General features: G+C 45.6%; 1 protein-coding gene across 3 annotated transcripts in view; it reads right to left on the reverse strand.

Annotated features, from left to right (window-relative positions):
• Positions 1-2,275: 2,275 nt before the first annotated feature.
• The window catches only part of LOC113895135 (proton-coupled amino acid transporter 1), a 49,918-nt gene continuing 27,617 nt past the window's right edge, over positions 2,276-24,576 (reverse strand). For all 3 annotated transcript variants that reach the window (XM_027545911.1, XM_027545912.1, XM_027545913.1), the window contains 4 exons: positions 23,040-23,138; positions 19,345-19,511; positions 15,651-15,820; positions 2,276-6,723 (listed from right to left, as the gene is read on the reverse strand). In XM_027545911.1, the coding sequence (XP_027401712.1) occupies positions 6,452-6,723; positions 15,651-15,820; positions 19,345-19,511; positions 23,040-23,138 (708 nt within the window). In that variant the 3' untranslated portion in view covers positions 2,276-6,451. The remainder of the gene's footprint in view (positions 6,724-15,650; positions 15,821-19,344; positions 19,512-23,039; positions 23,139-24,576) is intronic.

A 24,576-nucleotide genomic window follows, 5' to 3' on the forward strand; every position in this document is an offset into this window, starting at 1 on the left:
GACTCAATGGACATGAGTTTGGGTAAACTCCAGGAGTTGGTGATAGACAGGGAGACCTGGCGGGCTTCGGTAGCAAAGAGTCGGACACAACTGTGCGACTGAACTGAACTGAACTGAATAAATACATGTGGCCACACAAGGATCTGGGCATGAATATTCATAGCAGCTTTATTCAGAACACCCAAAACTGGAAGCAACCCAAATGTCCAACAACTGGAGAATGAATAAATAAACTATGGTTCAACCACACAACAGAGTATCATTTTGAAATAAAAACAAACTGCTGACATGTCACAACATTAAGTATAAAAAGCATTATGCAAAGTGAAAGAAGCCAGACAGAAGGGACAACATGTAACGTTCCATATACATGGCATTCTAGAAAAAGCAAAACTAGAGACAGAAAAGTTAGATGTGTTGTTCCCAAGGGCGAGTGGCATGGGGATGGGACTGATAGCAAAGGGACACAGGGACCTGTAGGGGTAAAGGAAACATTCTGTGTCTTCACTGAAACGGTGGTCAGATGACTGCATGCATTTGCCCAAGCTCATCAAGTTGCGTACTTAAAAAAAAGTGACTTTTATCATATGTAAATTATATCCCTATTTACTCTCCCAAAGGTGGGAGGATATCAGTGGCCAAGGATCTAAAGGGTACTGGCTGAAGACACACAGTTTCTTGGCACACATCTGCAATGGGCTGGGTCTGAGGAAACCAACCTACTTAGCAAAAAGCCCTGGCTAGATCTAGGGTCCAAATCCAGTTCCTGTCACTCAGCTTATGTCTGTGTGAGTGCAGTGAGCTGACCTTGAGGGCCTTCGTTACCTGGAAGGAGGGATTATGGCCATTATGTATGGATATGAACAGGAATAAAAACATGAACAGTCTAAGAAGGGCTGAATGCTCTGCCTGAAGCCAGTGAGCAAGACAAGATTATAATGAATGAACACAGAACCAAAAATACAAGTAAAACAGCTCCTCTCCAAATCTTGGTTTTCTTCAATTCAGCTAATACTTTATGTTTCATGAGCCCCTCATGTCAGGTACCATGTAGCATTCTCTCTAAGCCTCTCAACAGTCCCTAAGGGTGGCCCTCCCACCTGAGGCTGCAACAAGTAGGGCGAGGCAGCCAGCGCTGTAGGAAAGAGCTTGGGTTCTGCAACCACAAAGCTTGTGTAAGTATCCCAACTCTGTCCCTTGCTGGCCGCTGTCCTGGAACAGTCACTGAATGCCTTTGAGCCCCTCAGGTCCAGTAATAACACTGATCACAGAAAACAGTCATGTTTCCCCACCTTCCTCCATAAGTGTTGTGCCTCAACAGTGCTCCTTGAGGGCTCTGCTTTTAGAGAAGTCTAATCTAGTAGCCAACAATTAGTTTTCAGATCGTCTTAGGGGCAGCTTGGATGGCCTTGCTTTTCCTCTGCAATGTGACAAAAAAGGAAGGGGAGTCATCTCTTCCATGTCCTGACATCTATCTCATCACTTCAAGAAAGGTGGGGGTAATACAAGTATTACCTCTTGTATCAGTCAGGGTTCTTCAGAGAAGCAGGACAAGTAAGATGGAGATGTACCCACATGAAAACATATGGGAGGTGGTGGGGGGCGGAGAGAGGAGGAGACAAGACACACACACACAGATGGGCATTTCAAGAACACATGTGATCGTGCAGGCTGGCAAGTTCAGAATGTACATGGCCAGCTGGTGATTAGAAACTCTTGGGCAGGAGTCAATGCTGTAGTCTTGAGGCAAAATTTTTTCTTTCTCAGTGAAACAACCTCCATTACGCTCTTGAGGCTCTTCAGCTGATTGGATGAAGCCCACACACATTTTGAGGATTATCTTTTTATTTAAAAGCAACTGACTGTGGACATTAACCACAACTACAAAATGCCTTCACAGCAACACCTAGGTTAGTGTTTAACTGAATAACTGGGTTATTCAATATAATCGCCCAACCACCTTGACACTGAAAACCATCACGCCTGTCCTGGGTGGTCCTCTGACATGCACAGAGGGGGCTAAGAATTCCTACGCAAGCTTTCAAGAGAAGCAGGAGTAGACTTAGGAAGAGCAGGATTGTCTAACAGAAAAGTAACTACCTGCCCTTTCTCAGGGACTCTCCATCCATAGGTGGGTCTGCTGTTCACACTACTCCCCTAGATGAGTTCTGTGACATAAACCAAGAAACATTTTGACCTAAGATCCAGTAAAGGGATCTGAGTGATCGGGAGAAAAAAAAGAGACAGAGAGAAAACGAAGACACAGACTCCAAGCTCTCAAAAATAAAAAATAAAGCTCATTTATTAAGGAAAAGTTTAACACATGATCCGTGTGCAGAACCCAAAACAAAATCTTCATGAGTCCCTGCATGACCCGCATTTCTACACGTACCATTCAGAACGTACACATGCACACAGGCACATGACATACACGGGACTGTCTAGTTATCAAGACCCGCTGGATGGCAGTTTTTCATTTTCCTCTTGGTCACACATCCACTAACATGGTTTACAACAGAGTCACATAATTTTATTGTTCAGTAAATTTCAGTAAAACAAAACCACTTCCACAGCATCACCTTGATTGAAACAAAAGAACATGGCTGACAGCAGGCAACTTCACCATCACTCCCCACCGCGACTCTGGTAACCTCAGCTCAGCACCATTTATGTCCCCTGGCCAGGGAAAGACCCGGGGATTAAAGGACAGGGAAGAAATGTCACAGGCTGATGCCGTGAGTGCAAACAGCTTTGCAACTAGCAGGACTGTCTAAAAGTATTAACCATGATTTCAATATAAACCGTACTCTTTCCTTTCCTCTTAATGGTCTTGGAGATGCGTAATGTACCTTGGAAAATTAAATTCTAAGGCAGACTTGGAGCCGACTCCTGTACATCAAGTCAAGCCTTTTTAATTTTATTTCCACCAAGAAGCAGCTTTGTGTTCTGAGCTAGGTAGATGCCAGGGCTCACCTGAACATCCAATCAGCCATGAAATAAAACAAACTGATAAAGACTCCCTTGCAGTGAGTAGTGAATAAAGAGAGCTGTAAACAGACATAAATTGAGATTCTGCACTTCCAAAACACATGAGGCAAACATGTAGTGTTAAACAGAGATGATGTTCTACAATTTAGGAAGGGAGAGATTTGAGGGAAAAAAAAGCCAGGCAGGAGAACAAGGAGGGGGAAAAGATTTTCCTAACATACTTGTTTGGAGATCATCACTTTAAGACAACTTTGCAAACTGCAAAGTTTGCCTTTCGTGGGGGTAGAGGGTAAACGGTGAGCATTATCAGCCAGTAAATCTGACTGGAAAGGTGACTGACAGAGGAGTTAAGCTGCAGGTTCTAGGCTAAGACACACCACACAGTCACATCCATCTGGCCAGGGTCTGTGCACATGAAGGGCTCTTAGCAGCACAACATAAATATAAATAATGCCACTTGTGAATGGTACAACTTCTAGAAAAAGTGACTAGAGGATGCCAGGTCACACTGTTCCCAGCAAGAACCTGCATTTAAGGAGAGGTATACTGCCTGCAGGGAGTTGGAAACCTGCTCCTGATAGTGGCGTCTGCAGGAAGGAACAAGGGGCTCTGAGAAGCTACCTCTGGGCTGATGGAACCTGGGGCCGCCCTGGGGAGGCTGGAGAAGGACACAGAGTGAACAGCACTGGGCCAGAAAGCCCTATCGTTTACCTTTGGTCAGAAAGATGTGGCCCCACATCCCTGCAAGCCTTTGCTCTTTTGTTCCCTGATTGGTCTCCTACTTACGCTGGGGCTTCTTCACCAGAGACTAAAGCAGGGCCCAGGGAGAGGCTGCGAAGGAAGCAGGGAGGGAGCCCTGACTGAGAAGCCCCGTGGGCAGCAGACTAAGCTTCCCTGAGCTGGGCTCGCCAGCTGCTTCTGTAAAAGGAAGGGCTTCTTCCACTAAACCATCTGGCCAACCCTTTACTCGACAACTGACTGCTGTGCAACTGCACAAGCAGGAAGGTCCCCATGGCATCCACCTTGCCTGGGTCTCCTGAAGCAGCCATGTGATCAGGCTGCCCGAGAAGAAAAAGCACAGGAAGCTATCGAACAGGGCAAGGCCAGGCCAAGCTAGTTTCCTGAAGCCCCAAGGCTGCAGCAGTCTCTCCTACATACCAGGTCCCCTGGCAGGGGCCCTGAAGCAATAGACATGGGGCCAAAAGACCTCAGGATCGTGCTGTCCAGTTGTCAGGTCCCAGCATCCCAGACTGGGTCTCAAGAGCCGCCTGGACAGGACTGCCTCTAGCTGTGCCCTGAGCACACAGAAGCCTCCACCGTGGAAGCTGTGGGTGGGACACATGTCTGAGCCCTTAATAGTGGCCCACACCTTCTCGATGGAAACAAATACTCAGGACCGCTCTGGAAAGACTGCTGGAGCCTGGGCTTGCAAATGGGAGCTAAAGGTTCTTGAAGTTACACTTTGGTAACCAGAAGTTACTCAGAAGTTACTCAGAAAGGCTCCAGAGGGCAGAGCCACTGCTACCTCCAGTTAGAACCCTGGTCACATGAGCACCTGTGAGTGACCACCAAAGAGCCGAAAGAATGGGGGAAAGTGTTCACTTTCCTAAGGGAGACCAGATCACCACTGACTGCATCTTCCTAAGTGAACAAATGATTAAGTAGGTCAGGTGTCACTGAATGAGAGAGTCTGGCTTTGGAACAGAAGAGAAAGAAAAAAGCTGGGGCTGTGAGGGTGGGTCCCAGCCCCCAAGAGCTTTGGTGAAACACAAAAAGTAAACCTCTGATAAAGGAGTGCTGCTCTCCCCACTTTCAGGTAAGAGGCTGGCAGGGGTGGAGGACAGCACGACCCTGTTACCTACACAGGAGCATGTGCGTGCACACACACACATACACAACTCAAGAGACGGAGATTCAGTGAACAGCCTTCTGTGATACCTGTCACACCAAGAGGGAAGAGGCAGCCAACAGTGCAATGGACATTTCCAAGCCTTCTCTGCAGTTTGTCCCCACACCTGATGGTTGACCTTGAGGTGAGTCAGCCCTGAGGCTGCCTCTTTTCTGATACCCAGGGAGGCATGCGGGGTTGGGGGTAGAGGGACAAGGGCACGATTAGTGTTCAGAACACAGGAGACCGAAGTCCCAACCAAGTGGTTCCGTTAGAAGTCCAGATCCTGGAGGCAGCTTGGGGCTGGGTACTTTGCCCACCCGCCCTGTCCTCCAGGGCTTGTAAACAACCGAGCACCACATGTAGTGTCGGACCAGCTGCTGCAAACTCTGGGAACTGCCCTTCACACTGGCCTCATCTTCTCGTTCACAGCAAGAGTCGGGGTGTCCTCCTGGACGCTGCCGTGCCGTCTGTCCGTCAGGAGCTGAGGTGGGGAACAGGTCTGAATGCACAAAGCGGCTGTTTTCTAAGCCTCCTATGGAGAGAAACCCACCCCACATCGCCATTCTTCCCCTCCGCTTCGTGCAACATCTCCTGAGTCCTTCCTGCCTTCTCAGGAGGAAATCAGGTTGGTTGACGGGAGGCAAGGTCCGTGACTCCCCACAGAGGTCCGCACTTCGATGGTCCTGACTAAAAGCTCTGGGGTCCTCGGCCAAGGGTGCTGAGGGCCTCCGTAGACACCTCCTGGACTCAGTTTCCTCTCAGAGGGAGGAGTTGAGTGAGAGTTTACTGAGGAAGGAAAAAGTTGCAAATAGGCCCAGATCTAGAGACAGAATCTAAAAACAAAAGCTGGTTTTAAATAAAATATAAATATTTTCAATTTTGGCAGCACTTGATATCTTTCAGCAGTTCGAGCAACTAAGATAACAGTATCGTGACCCATGCGAGGAAACCGGAGAGGAGGTGGTGTTGCCAAGGGTCACGGCAAGCCAGAGAAAGGCCAAAACCTCTAGCTTTGGGGGCTGGTTTTCAACTACTAGGTAGGCTCCACTACTGGGCGGAGACTTGAATAGGCAGGAGAATACTGAGGTAAAATATTTGGGAGAGAGCTAAGAGGTGGGCTTGGCTTGATAAAGAGGGGCATGCCCACATTATTTCATCTAGGCTTGGCCCGGGCAAGGAGAAAACATGAGGTGACAGACACTGAAATGTTTAGATAAAGTGAATTGTGCAACAGGGATAATTTGGAGAGGTGGGTCAGAAGGAGAAAGGCAGGCAGTGAAGGGAGGAGGTGGGATCAGGGAAAAGAGGTGAAAAGTTCCGGGTTAAAATAAGTACAAATAAACAGAGATGGCGCTGCCGCTAGAGGTACCTCCCACGCAGCAGCGAATCTGCTGCCCACGCCCTACCCTGTCTTCATCCCTACCTGACCCAGGGTACCTAGGAGCCAGGTAGGGGTTCCCAGACAGCGACCTTACCTTCCCCCAGAGCCTGGACCCTGCCTGAGGCTCTGGAGCCAGGTGCTGGGGGAACACACAGGGTGGAGTGGGCTGGTGCAGGGACGCACCCAGCCTGCTATACAAAGGCACTGGTGGAGTTGATGAAGATGGGAGCGCTGCTTGGCTGGATCAGCTCATACAGGGTCAGACACGTCCCTACCACAAAGCCCACGAAACCCAGGATGCTGATCAGGGCGTCCTTGACAATGGTGATGGGGCTCATGCCCTCCGAGTAGTAGGTGGTGATCTCCAGGAGGGGCGGGATGATGAGGGCCAGGGCACTGCTGCTCACGGAACCCACCAGGGAGATGACCAGGTCCAGGCGGGGGATGAGGATGGCCAAGATGCCTGTGGGAGAGAGGACACGCCTGTTGAGGACCACCCAGAGCTGGGAGAGACCGCCTTACCATTCAGCAAATCTAGCAAGTCCGTCTCACAGAAGGGGGAGCTCCAAGGAAGCCAAAACATCATCCAGCTCAATTTCTCATTGCACAGATGAGAAAACTGATGCCTGGAGAGGTGGCATAACCCAGGACTCACTGCAAGGTAGGCAGAACTGGGATGGGAACCCAGATCTCCCAGCTTCTCCTGTCACAGTCTGTGACTTCCATCTTTCTGAGGAAAAGGAGCCAAATTACATCCCAGGGCAATCTGGTCCTACTAAAGGACAGTGAGTGGAGAGCAGAAAAAGAGGTAGACCTTTTCTGAGCGACTGCTCATCTTCTTACCCCTGAGGGTACCTCTGACACAAACCTCTCTACTTGAAAGACAGGAAATGAAATGGTGGGAATGGGGGGACCCTCCTTCTGAACAATCCCATGTAAGCCCCATGGCATAGAGCACTTTCACGCAGCGAAAAGAAGCAGATCTGTGTGCAGGCTGACCTCAAGAGCGAAGCCCCCCATGATGACTGCATTCCTGTGTTAGGACAAGCCGGAGGCTTCCAGACCTGACACTTAGCCCGGGTGTATGTGAAGAAGGTGCAGAGATGATAAAGATGAAATGAGGACTGCGTGAGGAAACGCCACAGCTTTCCATAGCACACCAACACCTGTACCACCAGCCAGCTAGTCAGACAGTGCTGTTTAAATCCAAGCAGAGGACTTACTCCATTGCCCACTGACCCTATGACTTCCCCTAACTCAGCTCTCCACTCGGGGGGCGGGTAGTGGTGAAGGCCAATGTTTCATAGGTTTATTGAGGATTATGGGCTCTGGAATTGGGCACTAGTGTTTGGACTCTGGCTCTGTCTTGAGTGACACATGGCTCTTTTCTACTCCCCAGTTTTCTTATTGATGAGATGAAGATATAAAAGCTCCCGTGATGATCAAAGGAGGTTACAGAGGCACTTAACAAAAGGCCTGGTGTACACCAGGCACACAATACAGTTAATATTATCAGCAGTAGTGTATATTTCGTTGCTCATGGCAAGTGCACCGTTAATAATCAAATTATTTTGATGAATCGTCTTCCCCATTGCTGGGCTCCGGCCAGCAGTTCTGAGCATTGAGACAGTAATCCAGAGCACATCTATCTCCTCCCTGATCTCTATAAGAGACTCACACTGGACACAGTAGACTCACACTGCTAACTGCTGCTGAGGGTTTCAATTCTACATTCATTTCATAAAGCAGAAGCGAAGTCCAACTGCTCTGAGGAAGGCATCACAGTGGTGAGACGCCAGAACTTCTTAATCCTGTGCAACCAACTGTACCCTCCAGATGGACTATTGGAATCAATTGCTGCTTCTTTGGGTGAGCACCAGATGAAAGCAGGGGCTACATTTAGAGGCCAGGTTTTAAGAGAAATACTTTTTTGCCTGGAACACCACTCCATGCGGGAAGGCAAGAGGCAGGCTGGGAACCAGGATAAGCAGAGCCACGTCACCCGTCTCACATTCACTCACTCTGCAGTCGCGCCGTACAATAACGCCACTGTCACTAGCTATCCAAATCTGAATGAGCTCGGTCCCTCAGTCACACCAGCCACAATGCAAGGACTCAACTGCCACCTGTGCCTCCTGGCTACTATCCTGGACAGCACAGACCTGGAGCACTCCCATCATGCAGAACGTCTACTGTCTAGCAGACGGCACTGGGAAACAAGCACTCGCTGAGCTGAATTCGCCTCTGCTCCATAGGTACAGACCTCCACAACATTATTATGGTCTCCACGAAAAGACAGCCCTGAAGAATTTACATGATAGAAAGTGACAGAACTGGAATTAGGGCCTCAAGCACCTGATTCAGTAACATTATAGACCCAAAGATCAAGAAAATACAGAATGGTATGAGCAGGAGGAGGGAGAACAGGGGATCTGGCTGATCAGCAGAAAGATCCTGTCTGTGAAGAACTGAGGGGTTCAGATACCAGATTAGCTTTCCCAGAGACACACCACAATCATGAGGTAGAAAATCCAGTACAGGTCAGCCATGACCCCTCTCTGCTTTTCAGAGGACTCCAGACAAGGATTTTGAAGCCTGGTAACAAAAGGAGGTACAAGGAAAATGAGTTTCAGATCTGCCTATGCTGCCCAGGGTTTTACAACCTCAGGGCAATCCCTTCCTCTTTCTTTCTTCTACATTCAACCTTCATGGCAATTATCTCTGAATACCCTCACTGTTCTGAAGCCTTCAGAGTCTACCAAAGGTATAAGCTTTTAACTTGTTCTGCAAGTTTAAAATAGTCTGTTTCAGCCTTCAGCTATTTCTAAATAGAGTTGATGATGGCCCTCAAACCGTCAGGGTTGAGTTTGGAGGAAAGTTGGAAGTGTTTGTAGGTTGATGACAAAATGATGCTCTCATCACAGAAAACCTAAGACAACAAGAGCTGATCTGCTGTGTGACCTGGAGTAAGACACTTGCCCTCTCTGGGGTCTGGATCTCTCTGCCTAATGTTTAACCACACAGTGGTGGCTCCAGATGTTTCAGTTCAGGTGAGCAATGGGATGGAAACAGCTGAGGCAGTCATCAGATCTGGGCCTTGGAAAGGCTGGTATAAGGGTGTGGTTAAGGGTCGGGACTCAAAATCTAGGCTCCAACCCACCACTGACCAGTCAGTTACTTAACCTAGTTAAGACATCTTCCCTACTGCTAAATAGGGATGGTCAAATGAGATCATTCAGGTAAAGAATTTGGAGTACTACACACATAACAAAGGCCTCATAAATGTTAGCTAACAGCATTATCCATCCCTGCTCAGGAGCAGGCTGCGTGTGACTTGGGGTGTGGAATCAGCTCCCATTCTGAGCCTAACTTCATTTACCCATGGAGTAAGGTGACTTCATTAACACTGGATAACTTGCATTGCACTTGACTCTGAAATTTTAAGCAACTGCACAATGCAGATTTAGTCACTTGGGAATGTGTTCTGGAATATGTCCCTCAATTCACTGTCTGGGAAGTACCATGTGCTGCTCCAGAGTGATACAGCTGACTGACAGGATTCCATCTTAGAAGACATGGTCGGGCCAAAAATGTAACTTCTAGCCCCCCTGCCCCCGACTAGGGCTTCCCTGGTGGCTCAGTTGGAAACAAATCCGTCTGCAATGCAGGAGACCCAGGTTCAATCCCTGGGTTGGGAAGATCCCCTGGAGAAGGAAAGGGCAACCTACTCCAGTATTCTTGCCTGGAGAATTCAATGGACAGAGAAGCTTGGCGGGCTACAGTCCATGGTGTCACAAAGAGTCAGACACGACTCAGCTACTAAACCACCGAGTCGCTCTGGTTTTGTACTATAAAAGGAAGTGTGAGTTATTCCTCCTGGTCCCCAGGATGCTCCAACCACTGAAGAGAAAGCAGGCGTTTATGCTGAGACAATAAGTCCCTGGAGGAGACAAGTCAGAGGACCTGCCCGGCCCCTCCCAGTGCTGAGGGTCTGTCCTCTCCTTTCCTCTTGCGTACTAGCCTGGAGGACAGATGGGTACTTCATGATATGAGCTAAATGGAGTCATGTGCTCCACTCTGATAAGAATTAAGTGAAAACAGAAAGAAACAGAAGCTTGCGAGATCAGAATCTTTTCTCAGACTGGATGGAAATGTTCCATTTCATCATGACTTTAAAATAGCAACCTGAAAACTTGTTCTTGACTTGACTACTGATATACAAGATAAGTATGTTTAACACAAATGTCCTTAATAGAGGTATTTTTTAAAGGGCAAAACTTTAAAAAGCCAGGACCACAGGGCTGCAAAGGGAGGACCCTCTTCCTGTCCTAGCTTGACCAGATACACAGTTGAACCCTAAATGCAGCCCGACACTGGAGAAACATAATGAGGGGAGAAGGCAGGAAGAATGAACTTCCCATTAGTTAATATGCTGGGGGAGGAGGAAGGGAGAGGGACCCAAACGGAGGACCTAATAACCAAGGCCTCTGTTTACCAAACACCAGGCAAACTCAGTTCAATTCAGTCGCTCAGTCATGTCCAACTCCTTGCGACCCCATGGACTGCAGCACACCAGGCTTCCCTGTCCAGGCAAACTAGATTTCACTAATTCCAGAGATGGGAATCAGGTACTCAGGAAAGATATGGGAGCAACTAAAACCTCTTCTAACACTGAATGTCTTTACTCCATGAGTTAAAGCCCTTAAGAAAGAGAAATCCAAGAAGGCAGATACCTGAGGAAGCAGCCAACTGGGAACCCCCTCTCCCTGTGCTGTGCTGTGCTTAGTTGCTCAGCTGTGTCTGACTCTGCAACCTCATGGACTATAGCCCGCCAGACTTCTCTGCCAATGGGAATTCTCCCGGCAAGATTACTGGAGTGGGTTGCCATGCCCTCCTCCAGGAACCCTCTCCCTACTCCCCCACAGAAAGAGCATCTCACATAAAGAAGGTCAAAGACAGCCCTCTCCCCACTGGCAGTTCCCCAGCCCCCTGCAGCAGCCTAGCTATGACATGAACAGCTTCGCTGTTGCCCTGAGGACGAGCAGATCACATGATTAGTCAAGAGGGCTCCAATGGTATTGCAAAACATCTTCCTTTTGGGTTAAGAGACACTGAAAACGTGATCTTTTAACTGCTGAAGCAGCAGGAGGCCAACGGCCATGTTCAGAGAAGGAACTGACTGGAATTCTGAGCCTGTGGTTTTAGACCACAACAGAAAGAGCTGACTTACGCACAGAGCAGAGAAAGCACTTAAGAGACAAACACGCTGACAGAAAGCCCTTGGACACTTACAGCTCCTGTGTCCAGAAGTGCTTACTGCTGTTTATCACCATTAGTGTAGATGAAGCTCATCTGTGTGACTCTCAAACGGCTAGAAATCTGTCTTTAAAATTAAACACAGTCTTGGACAGAATGTATAATTTCCTTTAGTGGGAGCATAAATTTTAAAAACAATATAAAAACAAGGAAAACCACCTACATGTCCACTGAAGGAGTAGTTAAGTAAACATGACCTACCGATACAATGGAATACCATGCAGTCATAAAAAGTATTTCCAAAGATACGCACAGTCATGAGACAATTTTAAACCAAATGCCAAAGACAAAGTCACATGTATATGAGGACTGCAATTATTTATAAAAAGCGCCCACGGGGATTAACACAGAAGATAAAATGCAAAAAAGTTATTTTAAGTCACTGGGATATTGGGAATTTCTTTTTCACTTACTCTAGATCTAGACAATCTTCAAACGCTTTTATTACATTAACTTTTTTTGGAGTAATATTTTGGTAGGAATTTAAAATCAAGCTCAAAGTACTAGTGCAGAATGACAGAGTTTTAGACATGAAGTGAGGGGATCCCTTTCACATCTTACAAATGAAGAAACTGAGGCCTCATGACCGAGCCCGTGGTGGAGATTGGGGCTCAGAGCACAGTTAGTGCTGCTGCTCTCTTTCTTTGTAGCTGCAAGACCGAGATGTGTGGGAGGCCAAAAGGGGTGGAGAAAGCCGCTTTGTTTGGACCTGGAAGCTTCATCCTCTAAAGAGTCTGGCTGCTTGGACTGCTTTATATTCTAGGCTGATACATCTCCTAACTGAGATGGTTGTACTGCTATTCTGTCTTCAATAACAGGTTTATGACATTCTCATACCTAACTGAAATAAAATGTGTCATGTGGCAAATGCCACAGCACATCAGTTCAAACCACTGGAGGACAGGTTAGCACCTCAAGGAATCCAAAGAAACTACTCTTTGCACATCTCTGGCCTCTTTCAGGTGGAGCAGCCTCTCCCAGCCTCTCCTACACAAGGTCTGGACATAAGGTGATCTGCTAGGTCTGCATGGCCAAACATATGGGCTGGAAGAAACTACTGTCCCATATAAAATTGTAACAAAATGAGCACCAATCTCTGACATGCATATTTTTCTTTCCTTTCCTCTCCAAAAGTGTGAAATAAAGCATCAAAAAAGTAGACATGGTCATCTTTGGCAGATGGGGAAGAGTGGTTGAATTCTAAGTGGAAAAAAAAATGAGGCTGAACCAGATTTTCCTGCTTCCCTTGGGGATGGAGGGTGAGGAGGTGGAGAGAAAGTTGGGGAGAAAACAAGAAAATAGCCCAAACAGCAATAATACAAGCTGCCATTAAAATTTATGGGTGTAAATGAAAACAGTTACATCAAAGATCTAAAATCATATACCAATTAACCTTTGGCCAAAGGATCTGAAGTTACAAAGATACAAAAACAAAATGAACTTAGATAAATGCAATTAAGTTGGTGCTACAGTAAAATACTGCTCCCGAATCCCACAATAACTTCAAAGTCTCCAGGGAAGGCAAGAGAGGCTGAGCACTCAGAGATGAAGGGGTTGTACCCTTTAATAGGATGACGATGCAAGGTCAAGTCACAAGAGATCACAGGAGAAAGGGAAAACAACCCACTGCGCTTGAAGATCAAAAGCAGCTCGTATCCTCTGAGCATCACACCGCAGAAGGGAGGTGAGACCCACAGACAGAGCCAGGGAAAGCAAAGTGAAAATCAAGAGGCATTTAAGGATAGCATGAGGTCTGTGAGTCAGGATTGCTGGATCCCGCGGGGTGCAGCGGAGAGGAACCTGGCAGGAAGCGAGACATATGCTACCGGAGGCTGAGCCAAACTTGAGAAGAAAATGGGGCGGTGAGAGGAGCCAGGGCCAGCTCAGTGCCCCAGCTCTTCCAGCAGGGACAACACACGTACACAGATAGCCCTACTTTCTCTACAGTAACCACTCCGAAACAAAGCCCATTATTTGAGCTATCCCTATCCTTTCTTCTAGTATCTGTTGGACTCAAGAATCGGGGCCTTAGAGTTGACATTATGAACACCGTGCACATGGGTGCTCTCTCCTCAACACTCAGATCTAATTCCTCTGTAGAGGAAATACACATGCTTGATCAAAGCCTCCAGGGTTGCCGGCAAGAGACAACAGTAAAATCTAGGAGAGTACAAGCCTCTGATCTTATCACACATTCAGGTGCTTTACTGGAAAGTCAAAGCTGTACCCTGCACATTCCTTCCTTTCAATCACTTTGGGGCAGCAGTGGCCTCCAGGCAGTGGGCTGTTTTCCAGGCTGGTCTAAGGAGATAGTCCAAAGGGCTGTCCAGTTAAAAATATGAGAAGTCAGATTCCTGGTTGCCATCAGCTCTCTGGGGCTGGTGAAACCAAGGTGTGCACTCTGCTACCCAGGTCCAGCCTACAAGAACGCCTCAGCAGGAGAGCTGCGCAAGATTAAATAGGAAGGTCTTCAGGTCTCAGCTCCAGTGAGTTCCTTCCATGCAGACCTGGGACACTGAGCTTCCACCCACTGCCCTAGAAGTAACATCAGGAAGGTACCTGTAGGTGGCTGGGGGAGGGCCACCCTGGGATGGGCGCCAGTCTGCTCCCCACATCTACGTGGGTGGAAGGAAAGGATGACAGCCTCTTGCTCGCCCTGCTCTTGCTAACAGTCAACCAATGAAGTCATTTCAAACTTTCCAGACTATGAGCGCACGTTAGACAACTATCAAATCATTCATCCCTAAAACACTCCATTCTGGTCCAATGAACAAATATCGTATATTAACACATACATGTGGAATCTAGAAAGATGGTACTGAGGAACCTGTCTGCAGGAAAGGAATGGGGATGCGGAAGTAAGAACAAACCTGTGGACACAGCTGGGCAGGGATAGAGTGGGACGAATGGAGACAGCAGCGTAGACATATGTACACCATCATGTGTAAAATAGCTGGTGAGGAGTTGCTATACAACACAGGGAGCCCAGACTGGTGCTCTGTGATGACCTAGAGGGGTGGGGGGTGGGGGAGGGAGGCTCAAGAGGGAAGGGATACATATATAACTATGGTGGATTTGTATTGTTGCAACCAGAAGCCAACACTACCTTGTAAAACAACTTTCCTCCAATTAAAAAATAACTTAAAAAAAAACTAATTAAAAGAAATATAGACCAGCTTTACTTCAAAGACAGAGGCTTGGACTGCATACTTTAAGGAAAGTTCCAATATGATAAGCAAAGATGTCTCTTTTCCCAAGAGAGTAAAATGTTTAAAAAAAAAAAACAACTAACCATGGCCAAAAAGAGACATACATCTGTGATTCAAGTATTTCAATTTAGAAAGAAACTGTAAATCTCTTAAAATTTAAATTAGATATTACAGACCAATTTATTCAAGAATTATTTTATCAACTTCACAGGAGCTTCAAAAAAATAATTTATTTTTGAATTATACCAGTTTTAACCAAGAACAAATAAGGCGCTATCTTGTCTCTCAGCTCACACTCCTGGTATGTGGTCAGAAGAGAGGAATTAAATACAAAGTAATACAGCAAACACCTAGGGTAGTCAACAGAAATTTTCTAAGAAACACATTTTAGGGAGAACACCATCCAAAAGTATCTAGAATAATATCAGGCAGTCTCAAAATGCAATCCAAGGAATAGACTGTCACACTGAAAACACGATTATTTGAAATAAACAAAGATACACCTGCTATCAAAGAACTTACAGTACTCATTATGCATGTGTGTTAAATGGATCTCTTTTAAACTTTTGCCATATTTCATACAGAATAATTGCACCCGTTTACGAAGCATCATGACCATTGCCATTACATTTTAGGCTGTCTCTATAAAGAAACTACCACTCCCGTTCCTGTATCCTTTAGAGCATGTCTATAATCAATTCAGTCCCTCCGCAGACATGCCTCAACTCTGATGCTGAGACAGTGCCCAGAGTTCCCTGCTCACACAACACTGGCTACGACACAGGCCCTCTCTCACAAAAGCCCTGGGGACTGGGCGCCCTCTGGGGAGAAAACAGACAAGGTAATGATCTTGTCTTCTACTCACACGTCAGACAGACCAGCACGGTGCGCACGGAGAGATCTATCACCAGTTCACAGTGCTCAGGCCCACGGGCCACAAAGAAGGGGATGATGATCTCGGCAGGGACGTAGAACTGGAGGGCGTAGGTGAAGAAGATGCCGACGGAGTAGAGCAGCTTAACTGACTGGTACAGCCTGCAGAGAGAGTCGAGACACACTCAGAGCCAGCTGTGCACACTCACACACCCAGCAGTGAGAGTGCAAAATGGCTCTGTGGTGATTTGGCCATATCTCTCCAAGTTACAAACGCATGTCTCCTTTGGATGAGCAATTTCAGGTCTAGGGATTTATCCTATAGCTATACTTGTACATGCACACATAAACTTACAGGAAAAATATGTCACTGCAGCTCTAAGTCTGAAAGATTAAAGAGTTCCAATGTTAATCGGTAGGGAATTGGTTAAATAAATCATGGCACCCCGATGTGCTCAGGCGTGTCTGACTCTTTGTGACCCCATAGATTGTAGCCTGCCAGGTTCCTCTACCCATGGAATTTTCCAGGCAAGAAACTGGAGTGGGTTGCCATTTTCTACTCCAGGGTATCTTCCCGACTCAGGGATCCAAACCATGTCACTTGCATCTCCTGGATTGGCAGGTAGATTCTTTACCACTAGCGCCACCTGGGAAAACTGGCATTCCCACAGAAGTGTTCAAAAGTAGGAGAAAGAACTCCGGTGCTGATACAAAACTACCCCCATGACATAAATTGAAGTGAAAAAAAGCATGAAGCAGAACAGTGTAGACAGTATGGTACCCACTGTCTAAAAAAGGAAAAAGAAGGAAAATCACCCCCTTTCAGACACACGTACATGTGACATTCCTATATACGCCAAGTATCTTGAGGAGGAAACACAAGAAACCTCTGAAATGGAAAATTGTAAAACAGGGGTCCTGAAGAGCCAAGTGGAAACCTAATATTTTCTGTATGCCCTTTGAACATTTGGAATCTTTTCCACGGGCATATGGCCTTTAACAAATAAAAACAGAGACCAACATGACATGGTAAAAATTAATAAACAAAACATTTTTAAAAGGCAAGAAAAAAAGGAGTAAACAGCAGGAAAAAAATACAATTCAAATGCAACAAGCCTTTTCATATCTTTCCCATCCAACGCGGTGCTCCCAAGAATCAGATGGTGACCACACAGAATGAACAGGCAGGAACAAAAGCCATCTTTCCATCCCACTAGGGCTGGCTACGATCCTACCACTGCTTCATGGGAGGCTGCTCAGAGAGACTGCTAACCTACCATGGGACACGTCTATCTTATCCCAGACCTAGGACAGTGAAGAGTAGAAAAAAGGTCTGATCAGTAAGTATTCAGATTTGACATGCCCATTAAAGAGAAGGCCATCCTGCCCCTAAGCAAAGTTCCACTTCAAAGAAGACCCTCATGCATTACCAGCAAGAAACTGTGGCCTCCCTCCGTTGCTGGAAATCTATTTAAAAGTGGTGATTATAGGGACTTCCTGGTGATCCAGAGGTTAGGACTTCGCCTTCCAGTGCAGAGGACGTGGGTTCAATCCCTGGTCAGGGAGCTAAGATCCCACATGCCTCAGGGCCAAAAAACCAAAACATAAAACAGAAGCAATATTGTAAAAATTCAATAAAGACTTTTTTTAAAAAGTGATTATACTGTTCACGGTGTGCACTGACTTTCTCTGTGGTTGAACTTAATACCTAGAAGATGTTCTAATGCTATAAGCAGGAGAACACCCTGGGAGAGACTGAGATTGACAAAAGGTCTTTTGCTCCAAGAATACATAATTAAAAATCCTTTGGGAAAAAACCAGCTAGCAGCTCTATAATTAAACTCAGTGCAGCCCCAAAGCCTTCTGGAGTGCTGGGAAATCTAGATTCAGGATAGCCACCTGCTGGGACAGCCAAATAAATCATACCCAAAGGGAGGCAGAAAGATTAGGGGAGCTGGGGTGGAAACATCAGAGGAAAGAAGACAGATGCTCGCCTATGGCTTCAGATTATGTCGGCTGCTTCTGCTGCTCCTGATCCATTTATCTTCAGTTATGCTGAGCTATTACTTGACTCTTCTCTTTTGAAAAGGCATGAATATTTGGAAATTGAAAAGCAGGCATTAGAGGGAAAGAGAAAGACTTTTGGGAGAAAACAGCCCACTTCAGGGTTACCACTTGTCTGCTGATCAGGGTGACCAGTATTAAACACTGATCCTACTGAAAAAATACTTTTCTCAATTTCCTCAGTCAGTCCTTGTACAATGCCTCACCCATTATACCTCTAAAACCAGGCCAACCTGAAAGGTTATTCTGATCCCTAGGGCATTCAACAAGCTTTACAGCATCTGCTCACGGCTGCTGTCTGCAATGAAATTTTAATCTTCCAAAAAGAATTGCTGCTTAGGACACACCCTCTGACATTTACCTTTTCGGGAAGGATTTCAGTATGTCTTGGTCTTTCTCTGCAATACAGCAATCATGACTTAGGGAAAGTGAGATACAGAAGGGTTCCCAGCCCATGGTGAGAGGCTCACCTGCACCTGCGCACGGAGCAAGTGACAGTCTTGGGACAGGCACAGCAGAAGCTGCGGACCAGGCAAGGCTGCCCTCCGCTTTCCTTATGTATCTGGAAAGGTTCGAGGTCAGTGGACTGGATGCTTGACCCTTCTGGGCTCAGATCTCCTGGGAGAAGTGGCACCATCAGTCAGTGGATCAATCAATCCACGAGGCATCTGTCTCCATCAGAACGACTCATCCAAACAAAGTACAAAGCTCAGCACCATCCTATTCTCCATAGTGCCAGTACAGCAGTACCAAGCTCACGCATGTTATTTGATCTGCATGACAATTCTGACAGAAATGACTAGTCTTAGTCCCCAGAAAGGGGAACTGAGGCAGTGGGAAGCTGTGACCTGTCCAAGGCTATAGAGAGCTGGGACAAAGCAGATCACCTCTATCCTCTGTGCTCCAGTGGCTTTCTGGTGAGCTCTCCTCATTTATAAAGGCCTCACCGACTCAGCAGTTAGTCCTCCCTTTTTGTTCAAAAAATCTTCACTTGGTTTTGACTGTATGCCAGGCATTGTGCCAGGGGGCTGGGGTAACATGAATGAAGCTTATAATGTAGGGAGAGCACGGCACAGGTAAACAGACAACCACAACACAATGGAATAAGGACTGGGACAGGATCCTCATGGGACCCCGCGGCAGCAGAGAGGAGGGCCACTGACCTAGACTTGACGTTTCAGTCGGTGAGACATTAGAGAATTTCTCAAACAGAGTGACTCCCAGCATGAGGCCTCTTCACTGAGAAGGAGCTAGATGGGGGTGGAGCTAGAGCCTGAGCGGCCCTCACTGCATCTCAGGGTTTCCTCTTCATCGTTAAGAACTAAGGGAAGGTTCTGTGCCCTCTCAACAGGGGAATGCATGACGGGACTGAGGGTTAGATGGCTCCCACAGGTAAGAGGAGAAGAACAGATATAAGAGTCAGACTCAGGCAGGGAGACCAGCCAAAAGGCTTGATGGGCAGCCAAGGAGGATGGTGCTGATCTGGGGAATGGGGGCACAAAGGGGCTAAAGTGAAGTGGGCTGATTTAAGAGATAAGAAGGAGGAAAAATACACATTATGACCCTTATTGATTTTTTAAAAAAAAACCAGTGCTCCTAGGATTCTCTCCTTCCCTACATACCAACAGTTGGGCAGGTTGAGAGTTATGCTGCCTTGGATGTTAGCTCCAAAATGCAGGTAACCCAGAATCCCCAGGCTGACATAGAGGGCAGTGACGATAGCCATTCCCACATAGAGGATGAGCGAAAATTTCTTAGGATCCTTCATTTTGTTTTCAAGGGGCAGAACCTAGGAGAATAGTGAGAGATGAGAAAGCACCATTAATGGCCAACAACAATAATCAAGTAATATTCTCAGAAAAATGTAACCTCTCTTTTTTTCCCCAGAATTTCCCCAAAGCCCACCTGTTGTTTACTAGACAGACAAATGTAAGCTGTTCATCAGACATTATGCTTGCAGATTCTGGGAGATGGTGAAGGACAGGGATGCTGCAGTCCATGGGGTTGCAAAGAGTTAGACACAACTTAGCAACTGAACAACACTTGCCAAGCTGGAGGAGCTTTGGAGCCTGCTGTCTAAGCAGGAAGTCCCAAGAGGTATGGTGGGCAGGCCTGGAAGCCAGGACTCCTGTTGCAGGTTGGCTCTCTGCCTCCTGTGGGTTGGGAGTGCTTTTTGCACCCTGAATGCACGTGCACAGCACCCAACAAGCCCTCTCCCATCATGCCCACTCAGCATGATGAGCAAGAGACCCAGCGGTGGCCCAGGCCAACTATACCTCGACTGAGATCATGGCTCTGCTAAGCTGTCCCAAGAATGCAAAATGCAGGTCAAGGAAAACTGCCACTCCAGTTCCCAGAAACTGTTTCCTTACCTCAAAAGGGGTGGGCACTAGCAGTGACAAGTGAAACCTCCAACTTAGAGGAACTGAGGTGCTAGGGGTGGCATGACTTAATAGAGGATCCTGGAGGCTGAAGTTTGTGGAGATGCATAACAAAACCCAGTTTTCAGACTCCTATTTCAAACCACTGACCCTGCAGCCTCCTCCCTCACAGCAGAGGATTTTCTTTAACATTTGCTAAAGCCAAGGAAAGGCCTTTTATTTGCAGTTTTTTAATACTTAAAATTTTATTATGAAAAAGTTTCTAAAAATTCTATTGAAGTATGGTTGATTTACAAAGTTGTGTTTAACTTCTGCTGAACAGTGATGTGACTCAGTTATACATATTCCTTTTCGCATCCTTTTCCATTATGGTTTATCACAGCATGTACTTCCCTGTGCTATACAGTAGGGCCTTGTTGTTTATCCATCCTACACATAATAATCTGCATCTGCTAATTCCAAACTCCCTTTTCCCCAACCCCCACCTACTCCGCCCCCGGTAACCACAAGTCTGTTATATTTGTGAGTCTGTTTTTGTTTCGTAGATATGTTCATTTTAGATTCCATATGTAAGTATCTTTATGACTTACTTCACCTAGTATCGTAATTTCTAGTTGCATCCATGTTGCTACAAATGGCATTATTTCATTCTTTTTAATGGCTAAATAATATCCCTGTGTGTGTTTATGTGTGTGTGTATTCATTATCCATTTATCAGTTGATGGACATTTAGGTTGCTTACATATCTATTGCGAATAGTGCTGTTATGAACATAGAAGTGCATGTATTTTTTTCAAATTTTGTCTGGGTATATATGACATGTATAACCCACGACTGGGACTATTAGATCATATGGCAACTCTATTTTTAGTTTTTTGAGGAACCTCCATACTATTATGAAAGGCATTTTATGAAGAATGGTTCATACAGGGAACAGGGAAAAGACCAAATGTGCCTATGACTACCTTCATGATCTGCTATCAACCACATCTGGCTGGGCTGTTGCAGGAAAAGCAACTTAGGGAAACATCTATCTGGCCCCTTCCTCTGTCTTTGATCTTGTCATTGTGCCCATTTTCCACAAGTGCCTCTGGCCACCAGACAGAGCACGTCTCAGCCAGACCCACTGGCAGACGGCAGACACCATGAGCCTGCTGTTGGCCCACAGCTACCAGGTACATCACAGCTCTGCATCTCCAACTGACCTTCAGCATCCCCCACACCAGATCAAGGGGCTCAAGCTTCAGTTGATCCACAATCCAACAAGAAACAGTTTCTAAACTTTCCTTTGGTTTCTTTCTACGGGGAGTCTTGGGAGCCAGAGGACAGGGAGCCATCTCCTTCAGGCCAGCCAGTCTGGACCAGGGGTGCAGAAACACAGAGAGCACGGGAAAGCTCAGTGAGCCCAGAGCTTTTCCTGGTCACGCCCAACAACCCTCAGATCTGGCCTAAGAGTCAAAACAGCCATATCTCTATTTTAAAAAGAGAAAACACCAACAAATCTTGAATTAACAGATAAAGACGGTAACAGAATGACTTTATCTGAGCCCCTGCTGATGAAATGAAGCAAAGAACAACTTCTGCCCTGTGCTGCTAGGGAGAGCTGATAAATTCAGCACAATGTTCCTTAAGAACCCAGGGTCCCTGGGCATCTTTCCACATTCACTCAGCCTCTTCTTTCCAGATCTGAGTGCTTCAAAGCTCTTTATCCTACTGTAATATGGGTCCCTTGAGGCCTCTGCCTGAGCAGCAGGGAAACCATATATGTTTGTGAATCAAGGTGAGATGTTCTTCTTGGGCAATGAGAAGCCCCAAGGGCAAGCACCAGGGAAGGTTTAAAACCTCAGAACAGTCACATACACCTGCTCACTCAAAAAGTCTCTCCCATGATGTTACGAGTCATATTAACACATTCTATTGACATCATCAGGGCAATTCTCAAATCGTGACAAAAAATGTCCACCTCTGAGGTTTTCTTAAAAGTGTATAAGGATGCTCACCTTATATAAAGAAAACCTAGACGGTGCACCTAAATGAGAAGGAAGTCCAAATGGGAGGGTATATGTATATGTACAGCTGATTCATTTTGCTGTTTGGCAGAAATTAACACAACACTGTAAAGCTCCAATGAAAATTAATTTTTAAAAAGTGTGTAAGGCGACAGAGCAATCAAATAGGGACAAAAAGATACTCCATGAAAGGAGAACTGTCTTCCCATTTCCTAAGCCCTAGGCTAACAGCTTTCTTCAGAAAAGAAATCTGGACCTTTATGATGAAAAACACAAGTAAAAATCTAATTAGGTACACCCGAGGGACAGAGTCCTCTCTTTAGGGGAAATTGGTGAAATCACAGCAATGATGGAGGAGCTGAGCTAAGAGTGAAGGCTATTGGTTTATGCATGGAAAATACAGCTCAACAAAGTTTCAGGGCAGAGAACTCACTCATATGTTTATTGATTTAATGATAATATCAATACTATTATTAATGAAAATAAAAATTATTGAATGCTCACCACATGTCAGGGATTATTTGAAGTATTTTAGACATGTCTCATTTAATCCTAAAAACTATTAACACTAGGCTCCCTTTTCAGAAGCATACAATGAAGAATCCGAGAAGGCAAGACCTTGCACAAAGTCACATAGGTACTCTTTGGCAGAGTTGAGCCTAACCCCAAATTGGTCCAGCTCTAGACCCTGCATTCCAATCTGTCACCCACCGCTGCTTACTGCACGCACAGGAGATGAGTGTGCAATAGACAGGCTTGAAGGGAAACAAAAACTGGAGCTAGGAAACTTCAGTGGAGTCTCTGAAATGCTGTTCATTAAATGGCCAATAAACCTTAAAGACAATTTCTAGGAGCATTTCCTCAGCATTCCTTAAAATGGACCTTAAGAACACCAAGGGCACCAGAGAATCACGATGCATCTCTTACCATCCCGATGCCTTCAAATGCAAAAATGGCCGTGCCAAAGAACAGAGGGTAGGTCTTCCAGGAAGCCACCAAGGGGAGGTGGCTGGGGTCTGGGATATTCTGAAAGAGAGAAAACAAAATAGAGCAAAGGCTATACAGAGATGCATGATTTCAACCCCAGCATCAGACCGGTCAAACCTTTCCTAAATCTAATATTCTCTTAAGGGAAAAAGTATGACACTATGACATCTCAGAGATAATTTGGGGTTGTGTGTAGCCTTTCTATTTTTCCTTCAAGCCAAGAAAAGTCTACTTGCTTTGGGGAAACTCAAATGTTAGAGACTATATAAAAAGAATCACATTCTTTCACTAGGTGATCCCATCCCCAGAAATATAATCTGACAAGGAAAAGATGATTAAAATATGAAGAAAATTGAGCAAAGCCTTTGAATGGTAAGCAGCAGCAAGCCTAAATGTTCCTGAACATCTGTCTGTTAGTGTACTGCACATCAACTAAACCACACTATTGCACTATTATGCACTGTCTAAAAAGTACAATGCGGGATAAGTAGTACATGAAAAACTGCTAATGAAATAATAGTGAGAAAAATATTTTAAAATTTTATATATTTACTATGATACAATTACATAAACATTCCACACAGATACAGCTGGAAGAAAAGGTGGTAGGTTTTTAGATGAGTACTCTTCTCTTTTATCTCTACCTTCCTCTCTTTTTTCAAAAATTCTGTGAATCAGTACTTGGAAAATATTATTGACAGGCACATGACAGCACTATTGGTACAAAGCGGGGGAAATAGCAAAAACAGCATTTTAAAAAGAAGGCAAATAAAAACCAAGGCAACTGATAACGGCAGGTACAATGTACCTAGCTAGCTGACCAATGGCAAGATTCCCCAGTGATGGCCAGTATCGAAGGAGCAGGACTCAAGAGACAAAAGCTGCCATTCTTTCAGAATTTGACTTTTAGATTTAAAAATGTCTTTAAAACTGCCTTTTACAATGTTTTAAATCTGATTTAACTATAGAGGTATCTAGATAAATATGGAGCCTGTTCTAACAGTGTGACAGAATAACGTCGGAGGACAAAAAAGAGACCTACTACTAATCTCTATAGTAGGTTTCTCTTTGAAAGATTTCAAACCAATTATATTGATACTATAGTCTCCTTAAAATATGAAGCATTTTTAAAATGCTTTCTTTTCCAAGCCCCTGCTAAGAAACCAGTTAGATCTCTTTATGAGAAGCACTGCAGTTCCTTGAATGAAGCTGAGACTAGTAAATATTTTTTTTTTGTTGATGAAACATGATGGTAAGACTGTCCTTTAATTCCCTGAGTCATAGTATAACTAGAGTTTCTGAAAACTGCCCAGGGTCATACATTGGGCTGAGACATCACAGAGGGAATTTCAAAATACACATCTGGGGATACTGGTGTGAATGAGACCAGCAGAAGATATTTACATACTTAATGATGGCTACTGCCTTATACCCCAACCAACTAAATGGAAAAACTTTTAATTTGCAAAAAATGTAC

This window comes from Bos indicus x Bos taurus, chromosome 7 (assembly GCF_003369695.1).
Source record: "Bos indicus x Bos taurus breed Angus x Brahman F1 hybrid chromosome 7, Bos_hybrid_MaternalHap_v2.0, whole genome shotgun sequence".
NCBI classification, from domain to species: Eukaryota; Metazoa; Chordata; class Mammalia; order Artiodactyla; family Bovidae; genus Bos; species Bos indicus x Bos taurus.